The 24,254-nt window shown below is 40.4% G+C and overlaps 3 protein-coding genes across 3 annotated transcripts in view; 2 read left to right on the forward strand and 1 right to left on the reverse strand.

Moving 5' to 3' along the window:
• Positions 1-217: 217 nt before the first annotated feature.
• LOC139443435 (toll-like receptor 4) lies at positions 218-2,662 on the forward strand. Its single transcript, XM_071224425.1, has one exon. It carries the CDS (start codon positions 218-220, stop codon positions 2,660-2,662), a length of 2,445 nt encoding a protein of 814 aa, XP_071080526.1.
• Positions 2,663-7,717: 5,055 nt separating this feature from the next.
• LOC139443799 (toll-like receptor 4) lies at positions 7,718-12,702 on the forward strand. The gene is made up of 4 exons (XM_071224714.1): positions 7,718-7,828; positions 8,254-9,060; positions 10,694-10,755; positions 12,546-12,702. The coding sequence occupies exons 1-4, from the start codon at positions 7,718-7,720 to the stop codon at positions 12,700-12,702; spliced, it is 1,137 nt and encodes a 378-aa protein (XP_071080815.1).
• A 1,894-nt stretch (positions 12,703-14,596) lies between these two features.
• LOC139442918 (uncharacterized) overlaps positions 14,597-24,254 on the reverse strand; it is a 53,923-nt gene continuing 44,265 nt past the window's right edge. The window contains exons 13-16 of the mRNA XM_071223840.1: positions 23,563-23,893; positions 21,588-21,854; positions 19,725-19,782; positions 14,597-18,722 (exon numbers count right to left, since the gene is read on the reverse strand). Of these exons, the coding sequence (XP_071079941.1) occupies positions 18,555-18,722; positions 19,725-19,782; positions 21,588-21,854; positions 23,563-23,893 (824 nt within the window). The 3' untranslated portion in view covers positions 14,597-18,554. The remainder of the gene's footprint in view (positions 18,723-19,724; positions 19,783-21,587; positions 21,855-23,562; positions 23,894-24,254) is intronic.

Here is a 24,254-nt window from a genome sequence, read left to right on the forward strand (position 1 = left end):
TTTCAGTATATGTTAAACAGTAAAATTAAGTTGTTATACAAAACTGTCCTATATATATCAACCACGCACCGTTGTTTTGAAACAAATTTGTATGTAGCGTTTACAATGTCGGTACCACCCCCGTTCTATATGTACTATTGTGGACGTGAAGTGTTTGAACGAAGATTGATTGGTTGAATTATTATGGATGTACTCTCTCATCTATTTTCTTTACAGTATGGGTTCCATCGACGCCTGTCATCTGGGTTTGATATACACGATAGCAACATTGTCCTTTGTGCAAACCGACCAGCTTGCATTGGCTCGTCCGTGTACCGTGGATTCACTGGAATACATCGCTGACTGCCGTAACAGGAACCTCTCCGACATACCCCATGGCCTTCCAGTGAACATCAACACCTTACTTCTCAGAAACAACACCATCAACATAAAACACTTGTCTTCTGGCTTGTCTCGATTCTCTCATCTCTACCATCTTGATTTGTCCTTCAATCAACTGCGTGGTTTGCAACCAAGAACATTCAGTCATCTTACGAGCCTTGAAACTCTGAACTTGGAAGGCAATCACCTCCCTCTTAACAGTTCGGCATATCCTAATGCCACGTTTCAGGGTCTTCATAACCTTCAGTCCTTGAAGATAAACAACAACATCAATGATGAGGATCACTTCTCAGATATGGAATATCCAGGAGATGTACTAGCAGAGTTATCTGCCCTTGAAGAATTGTTTATTGATGGTATACCTTCAGGTGTATTTGGTGAGGAGTTTCAATCTCTCAGGAAGCTTAGAAATTTAACGTTGTCTGGGTGGATAGGTACATGTAATATTGGAAACATAAGTTCCGATTACTTTAGAAATCTGAAACATCTGACTTATCTGAACATGACGAGTTGTTCTATATCGCACATTGGAAGACAGGCTTTAACTAATTTAGATAATATCACAATTCTTGACATGTCCGACAATACACGATCGGATACGAGGCATGTTGAAAATATTTTGTGTGGTCTCCAAAATTCCTCGGTTGAAATTTTGAAACTAAATGCCATGGTGCATGAATATGCAACATGTATTGTTTTCACCAACTTAATGGCGCAGCATCTTCACAGCACCAATTTAAGGGAACTATATTTTAATGATAATTATATTGTTACCGCTGAAAAAGAAGTATTGTCACTTCTTCCCAAAAGTCTAGAGGTACTTTCCATTAGGAAAAGTAGACTTGTGTATGGAACTTTCTTTGAATATTTGAACCAACTGGAAAACGTGCGGATGATTGACCTAAGCGAAAGTATTGGCAGCTCTGTTCCCGTCATTCATGGATTATCATTTAGTCTTCCTCCTAAACTGGAGACTTTCTTCTGTGACGACAGCACATTTAGGGTTTGTTTTGTCAATGTCAACTTCACCTCAAACAATCTAAAGAAAATTAGTTACAGGAAAAATGTCATTACCTTCTGGGCTGGTCCAATGTATGGTTTAAACCATTTAACTGAAATAGACCTATCAGAAAACTTCTGCGATCGTATTGATGATGGTTGTCTGAAAGGTTTTCCTAGTCTTAAGAAATTGAGAGCTAATAGTAACTACCTTGGGGCTTTCTTAGGAAAGGATAAAAAGGGACAGACGTTTGCTTATTCAACAACTCTCGAATTTTTAGATCTATCTTTGAACAGAATCCAGTTTTTACCAGTGAATGTGTTTCGAAACCTTGTCAGTCTGAAAACCTTGAACCTAAGTGAAAACAGTCTCACTAACCTGAAGGTGAAAGTTAGTCATATGACAAATTTGACATCTTTGAATTTAAGTTTAAATCAAATTCCATCCCTAGATCACATGTTTATGTCTCAACTGGACATAATCAAAAGCTCTGTTTTAAAAGTTGATCTTTCAGACAACCCACTTATCTGTTCCTGTGAGACATTACCTTTTGTAAAATGGATGACACAGAGAAAGGGCATGTTTGCATCCCAACAACTGTACAAATGTTCCTCACAATCTGGATGGTTATACAACGAAAATGTGTTTGAGATTCTTTCACAACTTCAACAAAATTGCACCTCTCATTTTGGCCTAGCGATGGGACTGTTTGTTTCCGTAACGAGTTTCCTCTGCATCTTGTGTGCTTCTATCCTCTACAGATATCGATGGAAGTTGAGATACCTATATTACATAGCGCGGGGACGTTACCGAAATGTTGACCTGATTCAACAGGGAAATGACAAGGAATATGAATATAATGCCTTTATCTCCTATGCTGACGAGGACCGTGACTTTGCTCTACACATGTTCATCGAGAAGCTTGAAAGAGAAGGCAATCTTCAACTGTGTCTTCATCATCGTGATTTCATTCCAGGCGAGCCAATAGCTGCCAACATCCTGTCAGCCATTCAAAAAAGTAAATTTGTTGTCATCGTGCTCTCCCCTAACTTCCTGGACAGTTACTGGTGCAGATACGAGTTTGAGATGGCCCGGATGGAGGGTCTGTACACTGAGAGGAACATGGTTGTCCTGGTGAAGTACCAGGAGGTCCTGCCCAACCTTGTGCCCAGGGACTTGTTGTATATGATGCACACACAGACCTTTCTGGAATACCCACATACCATAGATGACCAGGACACGTTCTGGATTGCTCTGAAAGATGCCCTTGTAACACCTTGAGAAACATTTGGATATGCTATCAGAAGCTCTCATAGCATTGCAATATCCTCTTCTTCTTCTCTGGGAGTATCGCCAGGAGTACACGATACAATCGTCCTATATTATATAATGTTTGTAAGGTTTGGCAAAGTTGCCACAAAAATCAAATTACGTTGTTCTGAGTATTTAGGCATGAGGTAATCAAACACAACAATGTCTTCGTTTGGATTCGAATTTCATTCGATGTGTTTCGAGATGGATTTGAACACAAAAACACAATATTTAAATTTTGAATTTGAAGCTTGAATTTCGCCTTGTGGAGGACAATAATTCGTTATTTTCCGTGCCTAATCACATACTGTACATTGGATGCAAACTATTTAATTGGATGCAAAAACACAACGTTTAAATTTTGTATAAGCTTGAATTTCGCCTTGTGGAGGACAATATTTCGTTATTGTATGGAGTTTGCCGTGCCTAATCACATATTGTACATAGGATGCAAACTATTCTAATGATTAAGTTTTATATCCACGTCTCAATTCATTTTCTGCTTCAATTGCTTTTCCATTGTATAAAACCTGCCTCTGTCTAATAAAGAGTGTCTACTAGCACCACTTTTCCAAATGGCCGGGTTGTGTTTTTGAAAAAAATAAGTTTTTTGAATGATCATTTTATGCTACATATAATGTGAAATGAAACAAAAGTATGTAATTGTGATTCTGTAAATAAACTTGTCTGTCTGAAAATATGCTATGCTTGTACTCAGTGGTCAAGTGGATAGCGCGGCCATGTCACACCGAAAGACGTTCAAAGATGTAAGTTGTTATCTTGTCAGGCGATCAGCATTAAGGGGCTAAAACAAGGACTGATCGGCTCGGAGTCAGTATATTGTATCTGATTGGGCTATCCATGTTAAACCGCCTCCGTGGTCTAGTGGTAGAGCGTCCGCCCGGAGAGCGGAAGGTCCGGGGTTCGATCCCCGGCCTCGTCATACCAAAAGACGTTAAAAGATGGTACTTGTTGTAACCCTGTCTGGCGCTCGGCATTAAGGGGCTAAACCAAGGACTGGTCGGCTCGGGACTGGTCGGCTCGGAGTCAGTATACTGTGTCTGAGTGGGGTATTCATGTTAAACTGCGGCATGGTATCTCAGTGAGCTAGCACTATAAATCGGCATCACTTCGGACTAGTACAAGCAGCCACACAAACACAAACAAACACGTACATGCACGTCGCTATATAAGTGCAAAAATCTTGGATGCGACGTTAAACCCCATTTCACCCCACCTCACCTATTCATGTTAAACTGCGGCATGGTATCTCATTGGGCAAGCACTAAAAGTCGCCATCAGTCCGGACTAGAACAAGTGGTGTACACACACACACACACACACACACACACACACACACACACACACACACCGTCAAAGGCAGGGAATAATCAAATAATCACAGGGCGTAAAATACTTATGAAAATTATATGAATGGAAGGGGTAAGCATCTCCCGCTCTACAGGTAGTCCTCGGCACTCCGGAGTTGGAATTCGAATCACGGTTTGATCCGATTATCTGTCGAGGTTTGCCACCCGTGCTTGTGACTTTTGGTAAACATCTGCATCACTTCAGGCTTCCCTCCCACATAAAGCTGTCACGCCGTGATATAACTGGAACACTGTTCGAAGTTCAACCCATTTCGTTTTAATCTTGTGACTCAGCTTGTCGCTATATGGCTGAACTAATGTCAATGCGACGTAAAATATAACTTACTATGACTAAACTTTCAAGAATGCCATTCAGATCGACATGCTCTCAAGGAAAATATATGTAATTTATATCTTTTCCTGAAACTGTTGAAATTTAGAAGAAATACAATACTTACTAATGTAACATAATCATTCCTTGTTTATCAGAACCACGCGCTTAATAAACAAACGACCTCCATGTACAGTCACAAAATTTTCGCTTGTGAATTACGACTCTGAGGAAAAAGTGATCACTGATAATTATAGCACCTCATGACCTGTTGGCGTTTTATTTAGCATATAAAGATTAGGTGTGGAGTCACAGTGTAAAATACAGAAGTCTCTTGTCCGTATCACTCTCCATTAAATGTATTCACTATTGACACAAATTACATGTATACACACTATTGACATATATATATGTGTGTGTGTGTGTGTGTGTGTGTGTGTGTGTGTGTGTGTGTGTGTGTGTGTGTGTGTGTGTGTGTGTGTGTGTGTGTGTGTGTGTGTGTGTGTGTGTGTGTGTGTGTGTGTGTGTGTGTGTAATTTGTGTCAATAGTGTATATAGATAGTTTTAGTTACATGACATGCTCATCCGGCTAAATGCTCAAGTCATGTTGTCTCTACATATTTTATTTTCTAAAACGATCGGAACAGTGACATTTGACTTTAACCATACATGGGCAATAAGTTGTGGTCTAAATGTGACTACATCGGGCTGACCCCTAGCCACGATCAAGGAAGTAAGAGTACGTGACTCACATAAACCTTGTCATATCTAATGTTCAAAGCCTCGTTTCTATTTCTTCCCCACAGATATCTATACGTCTTCTGTGCACCATGGTGTAACTTTCTCCGGCTGAGCCTAGTACTCTACGAGTTTGTTTCAGCATTATTCAAGAAACACCACGGCGGGAACAAAACGGGCTTCATTGTACATATGTGGGGAATCAAACCCGGCGGTTTCGGACAATCTAAACAAGAGGCTACCCGAAAGTTCCACGCAGAGTGTCAAGGTCTCTTACGTTAGCGTTCTCTGTTGTGTTTTCAGGATTTCATTGCCTTGTATGATACTTGATCTTCTCTAATGATTAATCTGTTCCTGTGATCTAATTAGAACATCAAAACTCGATTAGACATTCATTTGCGAAATGTACACTTCATGTCAGTAAGCCAGAGTATATTTATTGTACCCACAAGCTATGGAAAACTGGGAAGAATCAAGTATGCGTGTCAGACATGAATACAGTTTCCATGCATGACGTGAATCTAGTATGCATGTATTACATGAATCTAGTGTGCATGTATGACATTAATCTAGTATGCATGCATGACACGAATCTAGTATGTATGTATGACATGAATCTAGTATGCATGTATGACTTGAAAATAGTGTACATGTATGCAATGAATCTAGTGTGCATGTATGACATGAATCTAGTGTGCATGTATGACGTGAATCTAGTGTGCATGTATGACTTGAATCTAGTGTACATGTATGCAATGAATCTGGTATGTATGTATGACATAAATCTAGTGTGCATGTATGACATGAATCTAGTGTGTATGTATGACTTGAATCTAGTGTGCATGTATGACGTGAAGGGAGCCTGAGTATAATCGAGACTTGCATCATTCAGTGCTTTTCCAATACAGAAAGTGCTTGGCGGAAGGGAAAATAAAACAGGGACTGTGAAGTATCCATTGCAACCGCGTGGTTGTTACATCCGTCTCTTCTTTTCCTAACTTGCAGGAAAGCTAAAGCTTAGGGTTGTCATTTATGTAACTTCAAATGACACAACAGATTGTTAAAACATCAAATTTACTCAGATGGCATATTTTAGAGCTGTTGGAAATAATCGACAAAAAATGTCCAATAGCAAGTTTCAACATTCAACTTAGTTCCTGACTAAAAACCAGTACAACAATGTGTAAGTCTTGTAATATGCAAACTATCGAAGACTTATACTACTTTCTTCTTGTATGTGCACTATGTTCCGCTATTAGAAAGAAATATGCTTTACATCCAAATCCAAATGACCCAAAGATTATGATATTTTAATATATGTTAAACAGTAAAATTAAGTTGTAATGCAAAACTGTTCTGTATATATTAACCACGCACCGTTGTATAGACACAAATTTGTATGTAGAGTTTTCAATGTCGGTATCACCTCCGTTCTATATGTACTAAAGGCTTGTGGACGTGAAGTGTTTGAACGAAGATTGATTGGTTGAATTATTATTGATGTACTCTCTCATCTATTTTCTTTACAGTATGGGTTCCATCGACGCCTGTCATCTGGGTTTGATATACACGGTAGCAACATTGTACTTTGTGCAAACCGACCAGCTTACATTGGCTCGTCCATGTACCGTGGATTCACTGGAATACATCGCTGACTGCCGTAACAGGAACCTCTCCGACATACCCCATGGCCTTCCAGTGAACATCAACACCTTACTTCTCAGAAACAACACCATCAACATAAAACACTTGTCTTCTGGCTTGTCTCGATTCTCTCATCTCTACCATCTTGATTTGTCCTTCAATCAACTGCGTGGTTTGCAACCAAGAACATTCAGTCATCTTACGAGCCTTGAAACTCTGAACTTGGAAGGCAATCACCTCCCTCTTAACAGTTCGGCATATCCTAATGCCACGTTTCAGGGTCTTCATAACCTTCAGTCCTTGAAGATAAACAACAACATCAATGATGAGGATCACTTCTCAGATATGGAATATCCAGGACATGTACTAGCAGAGTTATCTGCCCTTGAAGAATTGTTTATTGATGGCATACCTTCAGGTGTAATTGGTGAGGAGTTTCAATCTCTCAGGAAGCTTAGAAATTTAACATTATCTGGGAGGATAGGTACATGTAATATTCCAAACATAAGTTCCGACTACTTTATAAATCTGAAACATCTGACTTATCTGAACATGACGAGTTGTTCTATATCGCACATTGGAAGACAGGCTTTAACTAATTTAGATAACATCACAATTCTTGACATGTCCGACAATACACGATCGGATACGAGGCATGTTGAAAATATTTTGTGTGGTCTCCAAAATTCCTCGGTTGAAATTTTGAAACTGAATGCCATGGTGAGTGAATATGCAACATGTACTGTCTTCACTAAATTAATTGCGGAATATCTTCACAGCACCAATTTAAGGGAACTATATTTTAATGATAATTATATTGTTACCGCTGAAAAAGAAGTATTGTCACTTCTTCCCAAAAGTCTAGAGGTACTTTCCATTAGGAAAAGTAGACTTGTGTATGGAACTTTCTTTGAATATTTGAACCAACTGGAAAACGTGCGGATGATTGACCTAAGCGAAAGTATTGGCAGCTCTGTTCCCGTCATTCATGGATTATCATTTAGTCTTCCTCCTAAACTGGAGACTTTCTTCTGTGACGACAGCACATTTAGGGTTTGTTTTGTCAATGTCAACTTCACCTCAAACAATCTAAAGAAAATTAGTTACAGGAAAAACGTCATTACCTTCTGGGCTGGTCCAATGTATGGTTTAAACCATTTAACTGAAATAGACGTATCAGAAAACTTCTGCGATCGTATTGATGATGGTTGTCTGAAAGGTTTTCCTAGTCTTAAGATATTAAGAGCTAATAGTAACTACCTTGGGGCTTTCTTAGGAAAGGATAAAAAGGGACAGACGTTTGCTTATTCACCAACTCTCGAATTTTTAGATCTATCTTTGAACAGAATCCAGTTTTTACCAGTGAATGTGTTTCGAAACCTTGTCAGTCTGAAAACCTTGAACCTAAGTGAAAACAGTCTCACTAACCTGAAGGTGAAGGTTAGTCATATGACAAATTTGACATCTTTGAATTTAAGTTTAAATCAAATTCCATCCCTAGATCACATGTTTTAAAAGTTGATCTTTCAGACAACCCACTTATCTGTTCCTGTGAGACATTACCTTTTGTAAAATGGATGACACAGAGAAAGGACATGTTTGTATCCCAACAACGGTACAAATGTTCCTCACAATCTGGATGGTTATACAACGAAAATGTGTTTGAGATTCTTTCACAACTTCAACAAAAGTGCACCTCACATTTTGGCCTAGCGATGGGACTGTTTGTTTCTGTAACAAGTTTCCTCTGCATCTTGTGTGCTTCTATCCTCTACAGGTATCGATGGAAGTTGAGATACCTATATTACATAGCGCGGGGACGCTACCGAAATGTTGACCTGATTCAACAGGGGAATGACAAGGAATATGAATATAATGCCTTTATCTCCTACGCTGACGAGGACCGTGACTTTGCTCTACACATGTTCATCGAGAAGCTTGAAAGAGAAGGCAATCTTCAACTGTGTCTTCATCATCGTGATTTCATTCCAGGTGAGCCAATAGCTGCTAACATCCTGTCAGCCATTCAAAAAAGTAAATTTGTTGTCATCGTGCTTTCCCCTAACTTCCTGGACAGTTACTGGTGCAGATACGAGTTTGAGATGGCCCGGATGGAGGGTCTGTACACTGAGAGGAACATGGTTGTCCTGGTGAAGTACCAGGAGGTCCTGCCCAACCTTGTGCCCAGGGACTTGTTGTATATGATGCACACACAGACCTTCCTGGAATACCCACAGATCGTAGATGACCAGGATACGTTCTGGATTGCTCTGAAAGATGCCCTTGTAGCACGTTAAGAGTCATTTGGACATGCTATCAGTCAGATCCATGTGCTTCGCAAAAATGATCGTGACTTATCTTAAAGAAGCTTTCATAACATGCAATAAAGGCATATCCTCTGCTTCTTTTCTGAGGGATCTGATACAATCGCCCTATGTTATATAAGTTCTGTATATATTAAAACACTTTGAAAACGCATATTCGATTTTTGGTAATATTTGGCATCATGACCAGAAAAATCAAATTAAGTTGTTTCGTGTATTTAGCCATGTGGTTTCAGTTCGAATCTCATTGAAGATTAGGGCGATCGAGTAGGCTTGTGGATAAAGCGTTTGCTCGTCACGCCGAAGACCCGGGTCCGATTCCCGACATAAGTACAATGTGTGAAGCCCATTTCTGGTGTCCCCCACCGTGATATAGTTGGAATATTGCTTAAAGCAGCGTAAAGCCACACTCACTCACGCACTCACTCACTCAATCGAGATAAGACACAAACACGTCATTATGCGTTTCCATTGAGTGTCAGCATGAATGGCGCCTTTGGGAGAATGTCTTTTAAGTTAGTCGTCCGTTATCACATATTGTACTTTCAGATGTAAGATATTCAAAGCATTATTTTTAATGTGCGCGTCTCAATTCATTTTCGGGTTCAGATCCCTTTCCACTGTATAATATGGTGTATATAGTGTCTATCATCACCATTTTCCTAAATCTCCGCGTTGTGTGTTGATTTTATTTTTATTTTTTATTAATAATTGATTTAACTGCATAATTACAATAAAATGTTGAATGAAAGCACATTATGCAATCGTGATTCTCTGAATAAATATATCTGCCTGAAAAATTGTTTGTCGGTACTTGTGTTTTTTTAATGATCATTTTATTTTACGGCATAATATTTAAATGTGAAATGAAACGAAACTATGTAATCATGATTCTGTAAATAAACATATCTGTCTGAAAACATGCTATGCATGTACTCAGTGGTCTAGTACAAAGAACGACTGACGGAGAACGAAAGGTCGGGATTCATCTCCGGCCACAAAGAAAAGATGTTAAAGAAAATGCTGTTACCTTGTCTGGTTTTCGGTGGATAGTCAGTGTACAATGTGTGTGTGTGTGTGTGTGTGTGTGTGTGTGTGTGTGTGTGTGTGTGTGTGTGTGTGTGTGTGTGTGTGTGTGTGTGTGTGTGAGTGCGTGTGTGTGTGACAAAACCCTTTTCCTGTCCTTAGAAATCTCTGCCAAAAGCAAAGTCGATTGTACGATTCCGACCATACAATGACCATGCGTCTACGAATCAAAATCAAACAGTGATGAAGAAATTCAACACTTACATGTACTATATAATCATTTCTAGTTCATCATAACCTAGGCTTAAGAAACAAACGGCTCCGATATTTACTCACAAAGGTTTTCGCATGTGAATAAACAGGAAACAGTGATCACTGATTATAATAGTACCTTATGTCCTGATGGCGTTTAATTAACTCTACAAACATTTAACTATTAACTGTTGCTTCTTCTGAATTCAGTTTGTTGAAATCGGAGCATAGTAATTGTACCAGGCAAAACTGTTTCAGGCGCCACTGTACACTCACTTTCCCAATTGTCAAATATTTGTCTACTTTCGTCTTTTAGGTAACTTTTAATTTCATTGAAAATGTCACGTTGCGCCACTTCAGCATCCTCGACTATCCAGAGTACATTATCACAATTTAATTATGAACCCAGTCGCTCCAAAAGCTTTGTTTTAAGCCTTGTTCGAATGACACCACGCTACAAAAGCCTGCAATAAAATAATACTGGACCAGACAAACTAGTGATTGATATGTGCAATGTTTCACGCTGTCGGGGTACGATGACACGCAATCAACCAAGTCAGACTGACCACCCGATCCATGTCATCGCCTGTTGCGACCATTAAAGGTTGCTGGGGCCTATTCTAAAATATACTATATGAGATGAAACAACAACAAGTATTGATCTTTATTTCACCCTTCTGTTGTTTTTTAATTAACAAATAGGGCTGTTTGTTTAGATATAATTACACACTGCTTTTTGCATTAATTTCTTTATGAATAAATTATATATTTTAAAAAAAAAAATTAAAAAAAATTATAATATTTTTAAATTTTTTTGCCACCGAACGCAAACATGTAACGCAATTATAATAATAAAGGTTATAAAGGAAGGTTATAAAGGAAGGTTATAACTTCTTTAAAGTGTCAGAACTGTTGACATATCAGTGATGTCCGATACAATTCCCTATTGTGACGTGTACCATACGTTTTTTCATGTGTTCAATTGACTTGCCTTTGCATGTGTTTGTGACGGGTGCCACAAGTGGGACAGGATACGCTCACCTTTTCGCGAACACCTGGTATAATTACTATTTGAAAGTGATTTATAAACACATACACATGATACAGTGGGAATCGTACAACCGACTCTGCTTTATGCAGAGATTTCTATTGGATATGGAAAGGGTTTGGTCGCTTTATTCCCATATCGGGGCTACAACCGCATTTTAACTCCTTTTGGCTTCAGTGTCTGTTTATACAAATGGAAAACTTTGACACCGTGGGGAGGTTTTAATTGAATGATACCGCATGTCCATAAGCCTATATGTTGGGGTATCTGCTCTTAATATCTGATACCATCGAAACAGCCATCCTGAACAGTTTTACAATAGTTTTCAGACAGTTCCAGTTACTCACGGAGATCAAGAGCAACGTCCTCTGTAACGTTAAACATGTATTGTGAAAGTAGATATGTTTCGAAGATGCCAGCTTAACAGAGACTTAGGGACTCTTGGTGCGAAACGGCCATGATGAAATCGCAGACTCACAGCAAACAAAACGCAGTAGAAACTCTATTACGACATTCGAGGTTATAACTTTAAAAAAACACACAATTAGTCTGAACCACAATTAGAGACATGATTTCTAACCTATGCATCTGAGAACCTTGTATATTGACTCGATGGGGTGTATCGGTTAATGTACAAGTTAAACATTATCACAAACACAATATTGCAAGTTAACGACAAAACCCAATAAAACATATATATTAAGATTCACAATTACGTGCCTTCGTTTTTATTGATTGTATAGTGAAATATACTGAAGCGGACGGTCAGAAAGGACAGTGTTTTACATGGGGAATTATAAAAAGCATGGGTTTTTTCAATTTCTTTTCGACAGCACTGAATACGAGTCATTGATATTTCTACACGGTTTGGCTTTGGCCGTCTGTGAGAATATATCCAAAATTCATAGAGATGGCACCTATAGTGGCAGTAGAAGTAGTTCCTCTCCTTACTAATTCCCTGCAAGCCCATCTCCATGGTGATGGGTGGTCGGGAGTAGGGACAGAACAGTTCCATTTGTTGTTTCGATGAAATAATTAAAAGCAAGATATCTAATATTATCCACCACTAAATGTGCTTTAAGCATCTTATGAAGTGCGTAAGTGTTTGGCTTTGTTTAAGTGATCGCCTGACCGGTCCAAAAGATGAGCTGCAGGAGATGCTGAAGCGTGATGCAGCTAAACACGCTACCGCTGAGTCCGCAGTCCACAAGAACCTCATGATTGCTGATGAACTGGATGCGAAAAGAAAAGCTGCGGCACTGGAGGCTGAGAGATGAGCTGAAGCTGTTGCTGCAGAGGGGGCGAATGCTCCTGTTGAATGGAAGGAGACTCTGATTGCTGCAGCTTTGGAGGCCGAAGAGTGGCTGAACTTTCGAAGACCACTGGGACGTCTACAGCAATGGAGGCCGACAGGGGAGTCACAGCTGCCATGGAGAGGCCAATCTGTTGAATCAGGGGGGGCCGAGAAACTATCCTCAGAAGCTGCTGCTGCTAAGCAGGCCAATGATGAAGGCCCTGCAGCTGCTACAGCAACATCCAAAACCTCAAAAGCCGAAACACTTCCTGGTAGGAAATATGGACGCTATATACACAACATTTACGTCATTAGAAACTGCCTTAGAAAGCAACAGAGCCAATCCCAATCCTGTATTTCCAGCTCCACGAATCATCCACTACCGGGTCGCTAACAACGGTCCCATGCATGTTACTGATGGAACAAGTTTGGGCTGAAGGCATTCGCTTTTCACCCACCACTACATTCTACCTACTAGAGGACACCCCACGTCAATTAAATAATCGAATGAGTTACAATGCGTTGTTAAGGACTTGACGAAGCTTCCCTCGATATCCAAATCCAACTTCGTCAAGGCAGAGGGAAGAACAAAAACGAGCTCATTCCAATATCATCACACATTTATTTCATATAAATTAGAAGCCATTTATAATGACAATGCTAACTAAATGTTATACAAAATAAATGCTTCAACATGACGCATATTCAATAAATGACAAAATAGTTCTCAAAATATGAATATTGAAACAACAGTTAGTAAACATGAACGTCGATGTCTTGTGTGGCAATGCCAAGGGCAGACACAAAAACGGGGCTGCCACGATCAGGCGATAGACGGTTATTATACAACTACAGTTATTTCATAAGCATGTGTTTTCAAATCACTATCAAATAGTGATGATGGCTGGTGTTCACGAATCCTGTCCCACTGATTTACCCGTCACAAACACATGCAAAAGCAAGTCAACCGCTCACCCGAAAAACACGGGAATCTACGGCACAAGCCCAAACAGAGAACAGCACCAAAGTTTTGTCACCATGCGTTAAATTCCAATCTACGGGAATGTTACACCTAAGTCAAGCTAAACCATATTGTTCACGTAAAAAACATAAAATGCCAAAATATAGTTTTCTTTTTCTAATGAACTGCACCATTAAGCACAGTTTTCGCCTAATGGGTCCTTTTAGCAAATAGGAAATATGACGCTCTGTGGACCAAGTGCCTTAGCAGCCGTACGCATTCAAAATACAAAACAAAGCACAAAATAAAAAAGAGATCTAAACATCACAAGTTGTACAGGAATGAGTAAACCTTCATATACAAATATTGACTTGACATGCCGAGTCAATGTTCTGTGTGCATAGTTCATCTTTGGACGGACGTATTGGCGTATATCTCTGGCAATGTGTAAATGCTGATCAGTGCTGTTATGCATAGCTGGGAATGGCGCATCCATTGGAGTATCACGGAAATTACGGGAAATAAACATAAATTAAACAATCAATATAATTATGATATTGCTTCAATGATATCAATTTCAAGATCATGATGAATCATGTAAAATCATGTTTGTAGTTCAATGTACTTTTACAACAAAAAATTACGACGTTTATTTCTGGCAATGAAATACTGTTAACAAATATGAAGAATCATATCATTTCATTATTGTGTTTTAATAATTGTTTGTAGTTTAACAAATATTCCAGCTGTATGACGCGGTCTGTTAATGATCAAATCTTGGCCAAACAATCTAGTGATTGACAAAGGTAAATGCATTGTCCCGTGGGGTAGGCCTATAGGTCATTAAAGAGTGTAAAGAGAATGTCGTTAAAAATGGACACGTATTGCGTTGAGGAGGGGGGGGGGGGGGGGGGGGGGGGCTGGGCGTATTTTAGGACTTTTGTACATACGTGGAGAAAGTTACTGGAAGCTCTAGGTCAGTTTTTACTGTCAATAGTTCATAAACAATATAAAATTCACAATGTTGGCGGACATGGTGAGAGATTCTGAACGTCACAATATCACAAATATGCTTTGAGAATGTTTTATGGTGACAAACGATATACTTTCAAATTATTATCGTATGTGCTTTTTTAATTGTGTACTATACAACCAAGCCGTTGCAATGAACGACGGTTACAAGGCATTTTGTAAACTGGGTCACAAAGAGCCTTTTCGCGAAACGTGTTATTTAGTTGTGTGCAAGAGTCATGAAAAAGCGTTAATAGAAAGATTATAAGGAAAAACGACATTTCTAGTAAAGCTTAATCAGGACATAGTTTAAAAATAGTCCAAAGTAGGCTTAATTTGTTGGATACTCGCGTGAGACGAGTGAGTGAGTATGGTTTTACGCCGCTTTTCGCAGTATTCCAGCAATACCACGGCGAGGGACACAAGAAATAGCTTTCACCCATTGTACTCATGTGGAAAAACAAACCTAGGCCTTCGGTGTGACAACCGAACGCTTTAACCACTAGGCTATCCCACGGTCCCTCAGTCAAATGTGAGTGAGTGAGTTTTGTTTAACGCCGCTTTTAACAGTATTACAGTTATATCACGGCGTGTCAGCTTAATGTGGGAGGAAAGCCCGAAGTGATGCAGGTCTTAGACGTTTACCACTTCGGTGAAATCCACGAGCACAGGTATGGTGCTGACAAACCTAGAAACATAATTGGGGCGAACCGGGATTCGAACCCACAATCATAGGTTTCTGGCGTGTCCAAGGGACGCAACTCTGCACATCGAATCGCGGCGCCTTAGACGACTGGGCTCCCCGTGCCCCCTTAGTCAAAAAGTTAATTTGGCAACTTCATCATCATGTTGAAGATGGTGCTAATGACCTCGTTGATACAGACGATGACGGTACCTTATGAAATCGTCAGCATTGACAAATGGTGGCTATATCATCAAGTGCTTTTGTATGTGGACGTACAGTAATAATAGGAGTCAACTGTTAACTGATTGTCTTGTACGGTCGTCAATGATAGCTGATTCAGGACGATTAATGATTATCTTTGCAAATCTCAAACATGATACATATACATTATTGATGAAAAGTGTGTCCTGATATAGACTACTAACACAGAGAAACAGCAAAGCTGTTTTCCCTATCATGTACAGAGAGAAAGAGTAACGCTAATCTCCCAATCATGTACAAAGAGAAAGATCTACGCTAATCTCCCAATCACGTACAGAGAGATAGAGCAACGCTAATCTCACTGTCATGTACAGAGAGATAGAGCAACGTTAATCTCCCTGTCATGTACAGAGAGATAGAGCAACGTTAATCTCCATGTCACGTACAGAGAGATAGAGCAACGTTAATCTCCCTGTCATGTACAGAGAGATAGAGCAACGTTAATCTCCATGTCACGTACAGAGAGATAGAGCAACGTTAATCTCCCTGTCATGTACAGAGAGATAGAGCAACGTTAATCTCCATGTCATGCACAGAAAGAAAGAGCAACGCTAATCTCCCTATCATGTACAGGGAGAAAGAGCAACGCTAACCTCCCTAACAAATTCAAGAGAAAAATGAATCGCCAGAATATCAATCACCATGCCTAATATCTAACAAATCCCAAACCATATTTTGTGAAACAGTAACAGTAAATATACAGTAAACTTCGTAAACTGAGTTCGTTATAACCGTAGTTTACTGTAATTTTAAAATGGCGATACAAATTTCATCTTGAACAAAATTAAGTGAAACAAAATGGTCGTTCCCTTTCACGAAACATTCGGGATGTAAAGGCAGAATGATTATTGAATGCGTAGTTTGTTTTTGGATCAATTTGAGTGAGTGAGTGAGTGAGTAGGGTTTTACGCCGCTTTTAGCAATATTCCAGCAATATCACGACGGGGGACACCAAAAATGGGCTTCACACATTGCACCCATGTCCGGAATCGAACCCGGGTCTTCAGCGTTACGATCGAAAGCTTTAACCACTAGCTACCCGACCGCCCCGGATCAATTTGAAACCTCTACTGACGTAATGTAAGTGACACATAGCATTCGTATTGGACAGAGTGAATAGTCACTATGTTTGCCTTTGTTATCACGTAATACACCGACTGCTTAATGCACCGGAATCCATTTCGAAAGGAATATCTTAATTTAATCGAGACATTCCGATTGGTCACGTAAAACATGGCGGAAGTTACCGATTGTTTCTAAGACCTCAGATATGCCCATGTCTTAAGATATTAGGTTAATGTAGAAGAACATCGAAATAAAAAGTAGGTGAACAGTCGGTACCATCCGTGTCATTCCGTAAAAACAGATTCTGGAACATTCGTCACCACTCGCCCCTTTCCGTCACCTGCAAGAAGATATTTGGCTTGTCCCGGAATAACACGAGTTGATCAGGAATGGTTCCGGAAAAGAGTAAGCCGTAACCAAAGATCACGGAGTGACACGAAAGGTCACGAATTGTATGACATTCGAAACACATCGGTGTTGCTTTCTGTCTGACTCTGCCCCATTGTCTGAAGGTTTCATGTAGATTAAGGAAGGCTGACATTTCTTGTCTAGCCGAAGCTACCCGGGCAGTAGTTCTGCTGCTCTTGCCCTTTCAATCGATACAGGTGATTGTCAGCTTCTAATAATCCAGTATGAAAACAATATGAATTTGCACCAAAATTGACGACAACCCTCCATAATCCAGAGATGGCCTGTGGCCTATTGTAGAATAGTGTTTCTGATAAGCTGGATAATCGAGAACGTTGCAGCGCATGACGTAATCGTATAAAAACAAAAGTATCTCCCGATATATCACTTGAGCAGGGATATATATCACCAGGGACTCAATTTGTTGTGTTGATATGTATATTCGTGACACATATCAACACCCTCGTCAAGTTTCAGCACTTCTGGCTATCACGTCATGCTATGCAAAACAGTGTTCAAATAATGTCGTTATTTCCGGATGCACAAAATTCACAAGAAACACCCTGTTGATAAATAAACATTATATCCAGCAACGTAAACAGTGTTAATTCAACACATATCTAATTAAGCACTAGCGTAGATTATGTGGGGAGAGTGCTATCCATGAATTATATGTGAACAGCTTTGTACTTAAGTTACCAGACCTTTTAAGATGCACGGAATAGCAACGGTCGTCCATATCAGGGTATCCGTTAGTCAAGGTTGCACAACACACATTAGGAGCTTCATAGCGCCGTTGATTGCGGGTTCGCAAACGTTCTAATTGTCTGATGATGGACGATGACGAGTGATTGTTCGTCAGTGAGGAGCATGGCACTGTTGTGAAACCTTTGACACTGTCCTGACCTTATGTTTCTCCGGGTCCTCCGGTGTCCAACATAGCTTGACCAGTAGATGGTCATTCAGAACAATTGTGGACTCACATGTGTAACGTCGCACGTGTCTCGCTGGAGATGATGTCATACGAAGTAAATGTTAAAGTTCTGCAACTATAATGTCTCTTGCGTCTCACTGGAGGTGGTGTCACTATAATGCCTCATGCGTCTCACCAGAGGTGATGTGACACTAATGTATCATGCGTCTCACTGGAGGTGGTGTGAGTATCATGCGCCATGCGTCTCACAGGTGATGTGACACTAATGTCTCATGTGTCTCACTGATGTCACTATAATGTCTCATGTGTCTCACTGGAGGTGGTGTGACACTAATGTCTCATGCGTCTCACTGGAGGTGATGTTACTATAATGTCTCTTGCGTCTCACTGGAAGAGATGTCTCTATACTGTCTCTTGCGTCTCACTGGAGGAGATGTCTCTATAATGTCTCTTGCGTCTCACTGGAGGAAATGTCTCTATAATGTCTCTTGCGTCTCAGTGTTGGTTACGTCACACAATGTAAATGTTGAAGTTCTCCTGTCTGAAGCACAATTGGGCTTCCTGCAGGATCCGGAGTCTTGGCCCCATGGGGATCCCTATGCTCTGAAGGCGGTCCTCGGTCATGTAGGGCAACTCTATCATGCCGATGTGTTCGTTGGAGAAGTTCTTGGCGTATCTCTGAAGAGAAAACCAGAAGCATTACAGTGGGTCAGTTGGGTTTTACACTGTTTTGAACATTATTTCAGTGTCAGTTATATATGGGAGGAAAGTCGACTCATATCGTAGACGTGGTTCACTTTGACAAGATGGACATAGATATGGTGTTGTTGAACCAATTATAACAAGACAAAGAGTAAGCGGAGCTCACTACTACCCCGACTTCGACTCCAACATATTTCGAAGTTCCAAACATGAAAAAAAGCAATTTTTCTCAAATAATCCACTTATCGAACTCAAACTTTGCACTGCACCTCTCCCATGTGCAGTGAATCCATGAAGTAGTTTTTAAGTAATAGGTCGCACAAATGTTCATGTAAAATAAATTTCGAAGTTCAAAACACGAAAAAGAAAACATATTTGTTTTCAGAAAATACACATATCAAAATTAAACTTTGAACTGCACCTCTTCTATTAGTATGGAAACTGTTCCATAAGTTTGAAAAGAATCCATGTAGTAGTCTTCTAGTTAAGGGTGGCAGAAATGTATAGGTGGCACTAATGTTTAATTAAATAAATCTAAGTAAAGAAATGAAAAAAGCTGTATAATTTCAGAAAATTCAAATATTAAAATATTCGAACTGCACCTCTCCTATATAAAAAGTTTCACCAAGTTTGAAAAATAATCTATGTAGTAGTTTTCAAGCTATAGGTTGCACACAGAAATGACAGACGGACAGAATTCCTTTGTGTAACTCTCTACCCCTGTCCTTAAAGGTCGGGGGAATAATAATCAGGACAATTCTGGGATTCGAACCCACAACCACCAGATTCTGACACGAGTAAGGGAGACAACTGCATGACCTTAGATCAGTGGGGCAAAAGTTGCCACCAAATCATTGCAGATAACCAGGAAAGGGTTTATCCAAACTGTGGAAATGTACGTCCAATACAATAAAACCTATTTATTGTGTAAACAACAGAAAATAGGAGTTATATAAACAATCGGAGGTTTATACTTACTTCGTAGCCGAGTTTCTGCAAAAATATTTCTAACAGAGGAGGTTCCTGACCAAAGAACCTGAAAAAGAATTCATTTGTTAGACACTGAATTATTGTATTGATATATTGTATTGTTCATTAATTAAATATAGGTTCCGTTTGTAATTTTAAATTATAGTGGACAGCTTTTAATACAGCTAATTCAGAGCCTAAAATAGTCAACGGGACATCAAGGAGAATATCAAATATGTAAACACGTCACAATGTGAACATCGTATCAATAGTTGATATATCTGCCCCGAGAATTAGCAAGTGAATGGCCTTTCCAAGAGGCAACATCTAATTTACCCCTTTGGTGTAACACATAAGCAGGGGACAACGCTGGCTGACTGCGTCATTCGTCAATACTCGCCCCTTTCCGTAACCTGCAAGAAGACTCGTTCCCCTATCGATGAATGTTATGTGCGAAAATACGACAAACCAATCAGAATGCGCGTATGATTTCAAGTTCTTCGTCAAAGAATCCCTCAGAAATATTTTTTGATTTTACATATGTCTTGCATCTAAAAATATACCAAAGACACAGTTTAATGTATTCAATCATACTGTATAATTCTGCACGTCCCGATGTGCTTTAAATTGCATCTAAAATATAAATAATATATGGGGAAAATGCGTAAAGCATTACGCAACGAGTTGACAATTGTTTTAGGCATGCCCGTTTGCGCTAAGACGGAACCCGGTCGCAAAAAGGGCCATGAGAGGGGCACGAGTCGCTTTTCGGCTTGTCCCGGAATAACACGATTTGGTCACGAATGTGACTGCGTATCAGTATATGGGCGGAAGTGGAATTCAAACCCCTGATAAGCAGATCCTGGCAAGACTATGGGACGCCACTCTACACAGTGAGTTGCTGCACTCTAAACCCCCATTTAGCTCATGCCACTCTACATATCAAATTTGTATTACTGAATCAGTGTTTACTTTTAATTTGTTTGTTTGTTTGTGCACTCAGCAATATTCCAGCTACATGGCGGCGGTCTGTAAATAATCGAGTCTGGACCAGACAATCCAGTGATTGTCATGGGCATCGATCTACGCAATTGGGATGCGATGACATGCATCAACCAAGTCAGCGAGTCTGACAAACCGATCCCGTCGGTCGCCTCTTACGACGAGCATGGGTTTACTTTAATAAATCCTGTGTGAGTTCCTGTGCATGGTCTTTCGACACATTGAGTGCTCCTCCATCACTATATCAGACGTGGGAACACAATGTCGGTAATACAGCTCGGTACTTGGCGTGACAAGCGAAGGCTTAACCACTCTGATTTACTACCATCCCTTCTCAACTTAGACTGACATTTAGTCCCAGAAATAAAGTTATCTTATTTCAAAATATATATCTACAAAAATAATTTCAGAGACCACCTCCGTGGTCTAGTGGTAGAGGGTCCGCCCGGAGAGCGGAAGGTCCGGGGTTCGATGCCCGGCCGCGTCATACCAAATGACGTTAATGAAGATGATACTTGTTGTTACCCTACTTGACGCTCAGCATTAAGGGGCTAAAACAATGACTTGTGGGCTCGGAGTCAGTATACTGTGTCTCAGTAGGGTATTCATGTTAGACAGCGGCATGGTATCTCAGTAGGCTAGCACTACAAAATCGGCCTGTTACGCACGCACGTCGCAAGTGCAGTCTTAAACGTAACGTTAAACCCCATTTTACCTCACCTCACCTTGATTTCAGAGCTTAGACGATCTAGACTTGTCAAAATTATTCTAGACTTGATGTTGGATTTACTTTTAAATATTTTCTCTAGGGTCTTGAGGACAGACTTCTATTCAACCCCGAGAATATCCAGTAGTCGGAATGAACCTTACTTGGTCAACTTGTTGACACGTTTGGGGTTCGTGAGTGATGGAATCCACCCTCGGAACCTCTCGAAATCGCTGACGTTGTTGTTGAAAGGTGAGTTGTTGATGCTGTGAAGATGTTGCTGTTGACGAAGTTCACGTAGTTCCTTCTTAACCGTTTCCATCTCGTGGGTCATAGACGTCTGGTTTCGTAGCTCCGACGACAGGTGCGCCACACTCCGCGCCAACGTTACTACATGGGATTCCAGTTTCTGGAAGCGTCGCTGGATGGCCCTGGAAACATTCTTAACGTTCACAAGGAGTCTACTCTGCTTGTCTCGAAGTGTATGCTTGTTTCGAAGACTATGCTTGTTTCGAAGTGTATGCTTCTCGAAGTGTATGCTTGTCTCGAAGTGTATGCTTGTCTCGAAGTGTTTGCTTGTCTCGATGTAGGCTTTCCAATTTACACCACATTCTTATATCCCGGTAAAGTACATAAATGATAATAATAAAATATTATTTCGTTTTACTAAATCTTTTAATTATAAGGTCATTTTTTCACGAATTGTAATAACGCATGTTGTTTTACGATGCAATCAGAAATACCATGAACAGGTCACAACAATCTGTAAACAGATCACACAAACCAGTGGTCGATAGCATGAGCAACACGGTACGGATTAAGATGACATCATTCGGCAAGACGTACATTGCAACCACCAATCCCTAATTTGTTGTTTGTTTGTTTGTTTGTTTGTTGTTTAACGCCACACTCAGCAAAATGCCAGCTATATGACGGCGGTCTGTAAATCGAGTATGGACCAGACAATCCTGTGACTGACATCATGAGCATCGATCTACGCAATTGGGATCGATCACATGTATCAAACAAGTCAGCGAGCCTGAGCACCCGATCCCATTAGTCGCCTCTTGCGACAAGCATAGTCACCTTTTACGGCAAGCATGGGTTGCTGAAGACCTATTCTACTCCGGAATCTTCACGGGTCGATCCCTAATTTAATGTAAGTCAACTCTTACGGCCACGGGGTCTACTCAGAGACGGCATTTGTTCTGTATACGTATGTAACGGTATCATGGGTTGAGCCCTACTTTGCACGAGGACTGAACGATATTTTATAATTTCATAACTATAAACGTTAACAATCAATGACTTAAATTTTTTATAGTTCCCTAATACATCATACAGAAAACAACGCGCAAGCGGAAAGCTTTATAGATCGACTATTTTAATTCTAGTGTCTGTATGTCAATGAAACAGTATGAAAAAATATTCATAACGTGTATTTACCTATGTAATGTATATGTCATGAATGAGTGAGTTAACATTTTACATCGCATCGGCAATATTGCAGCCATATCGCGATACGTCATTAATGGGATGACTGAGTGAGTGAGTGAGTGAGTTGGGTTTAACGCCGCTTTTAACAGTATTCCAGTCATATCGCGGCGTGTCAGCTTAATGTGGGAGGAAAGCCCGAAATGATGCAGGTCTTAGACGTTTACCACTTCGGTGAAACCCACGAGCACGGGTATGGTGCTGACAAACCTACAAACATAATCGGGGCGAACCAGGATTCGAACCCACAATCATAGGTTTCTGGCGTGCCCAAGGGACGCAACTATGCACAGCGAATCGCGGCGCCTTAGACGACTGGGCCACCCGTGCCCCCAATGGGATGACTGAACACGGTCCAATACAGTGCACACTTTTATTATTTATTGAGTAACATGATGTGGTCTCGTGACTTGATCCAAGATGTCTGACAATCGAAATGATTATGACGAACTACAGTTATAACGAACTAGTTTTAGTGCCTTTGAGTTTACTGTACAATACATGTGAAAATTCAAGGTCCTTAAAGGACATTTAGAATTACTGAGTTGGCGATAGAAAAACCCCCATTAAAATGAACATTGTCCGTAAATGCAAATCACAAGTGTCATTATACGTCCGCCACCAGCCCAAGGTACGACCACTTACTTGATGTCCCGGGAGTAGTTCCTGTGCGAGGCGCTGGACCGGAAGCGCTTCCCCCTGTTGATGGAGCTGGTGTCGGAGCTCCCGAGACTCCACCTCCTCCTGAAGGAGGACCTTGGGATGTCTGCCCCGGCCTGTCGGAGGACCTGGTGGTAGACGGACTCCAGCCCCTGCAGCTTCTGTCGGAGGGCCCGGGCGTCCTTGGGGGAGATGTTGTCGGTGTCCGTGAACTGCTCGCTCTCTGGGTCCACCATCAACATCGTGTTCTCCACGTCGAAGGACAAGTTGCTTTCGTTGCCAGATTCTCGCAGGTCCTCCAGACTGTGTGCTTGAACTGACCAATGTGGAAGGTCGTGAAGAGAATGTAATGCCAATCCTTATTTTATTCTTATTGTGATGTGATCTTGTTCGTCTTATTTGGGTCAGTGAGAGATCAGTCACCTCAAGTCAGCAACAGTCCAATGAATGCTTATTATTAGTCTGATCAAACAACTTTTGAGCAAGTATGGGGCTCCGTTGATCTTCACAATGAAAGAAGTTTGAATGGAACTAAACCACAACTTTAGGGAAATATATAACAGTGCAAAATGATTAACATTTAAATGGTATATGAAATTTACACTAAATTTTGATACTTTTTGATAAGTGAGTGAGTGAGTTGGGTTTTACGCCGCTTTTAACAATATTCCAGTTAT

Source organism: Haliotis cracherodii, unplaced genomic scaffold (assembly GCF_022045235.1).
Source record: "Haliotis cracherodii isolate W230 unplaced genomic scaffold, xgHalCrac1.p SCAF_5, whole genome shotgun sequence".
Lineage (NCBI taxonomy): Eukaryota > Metazoa > Mollusca > Gastropoda > Lepetellida > Haliotidae > Haliotis > Haliotis cracherodii.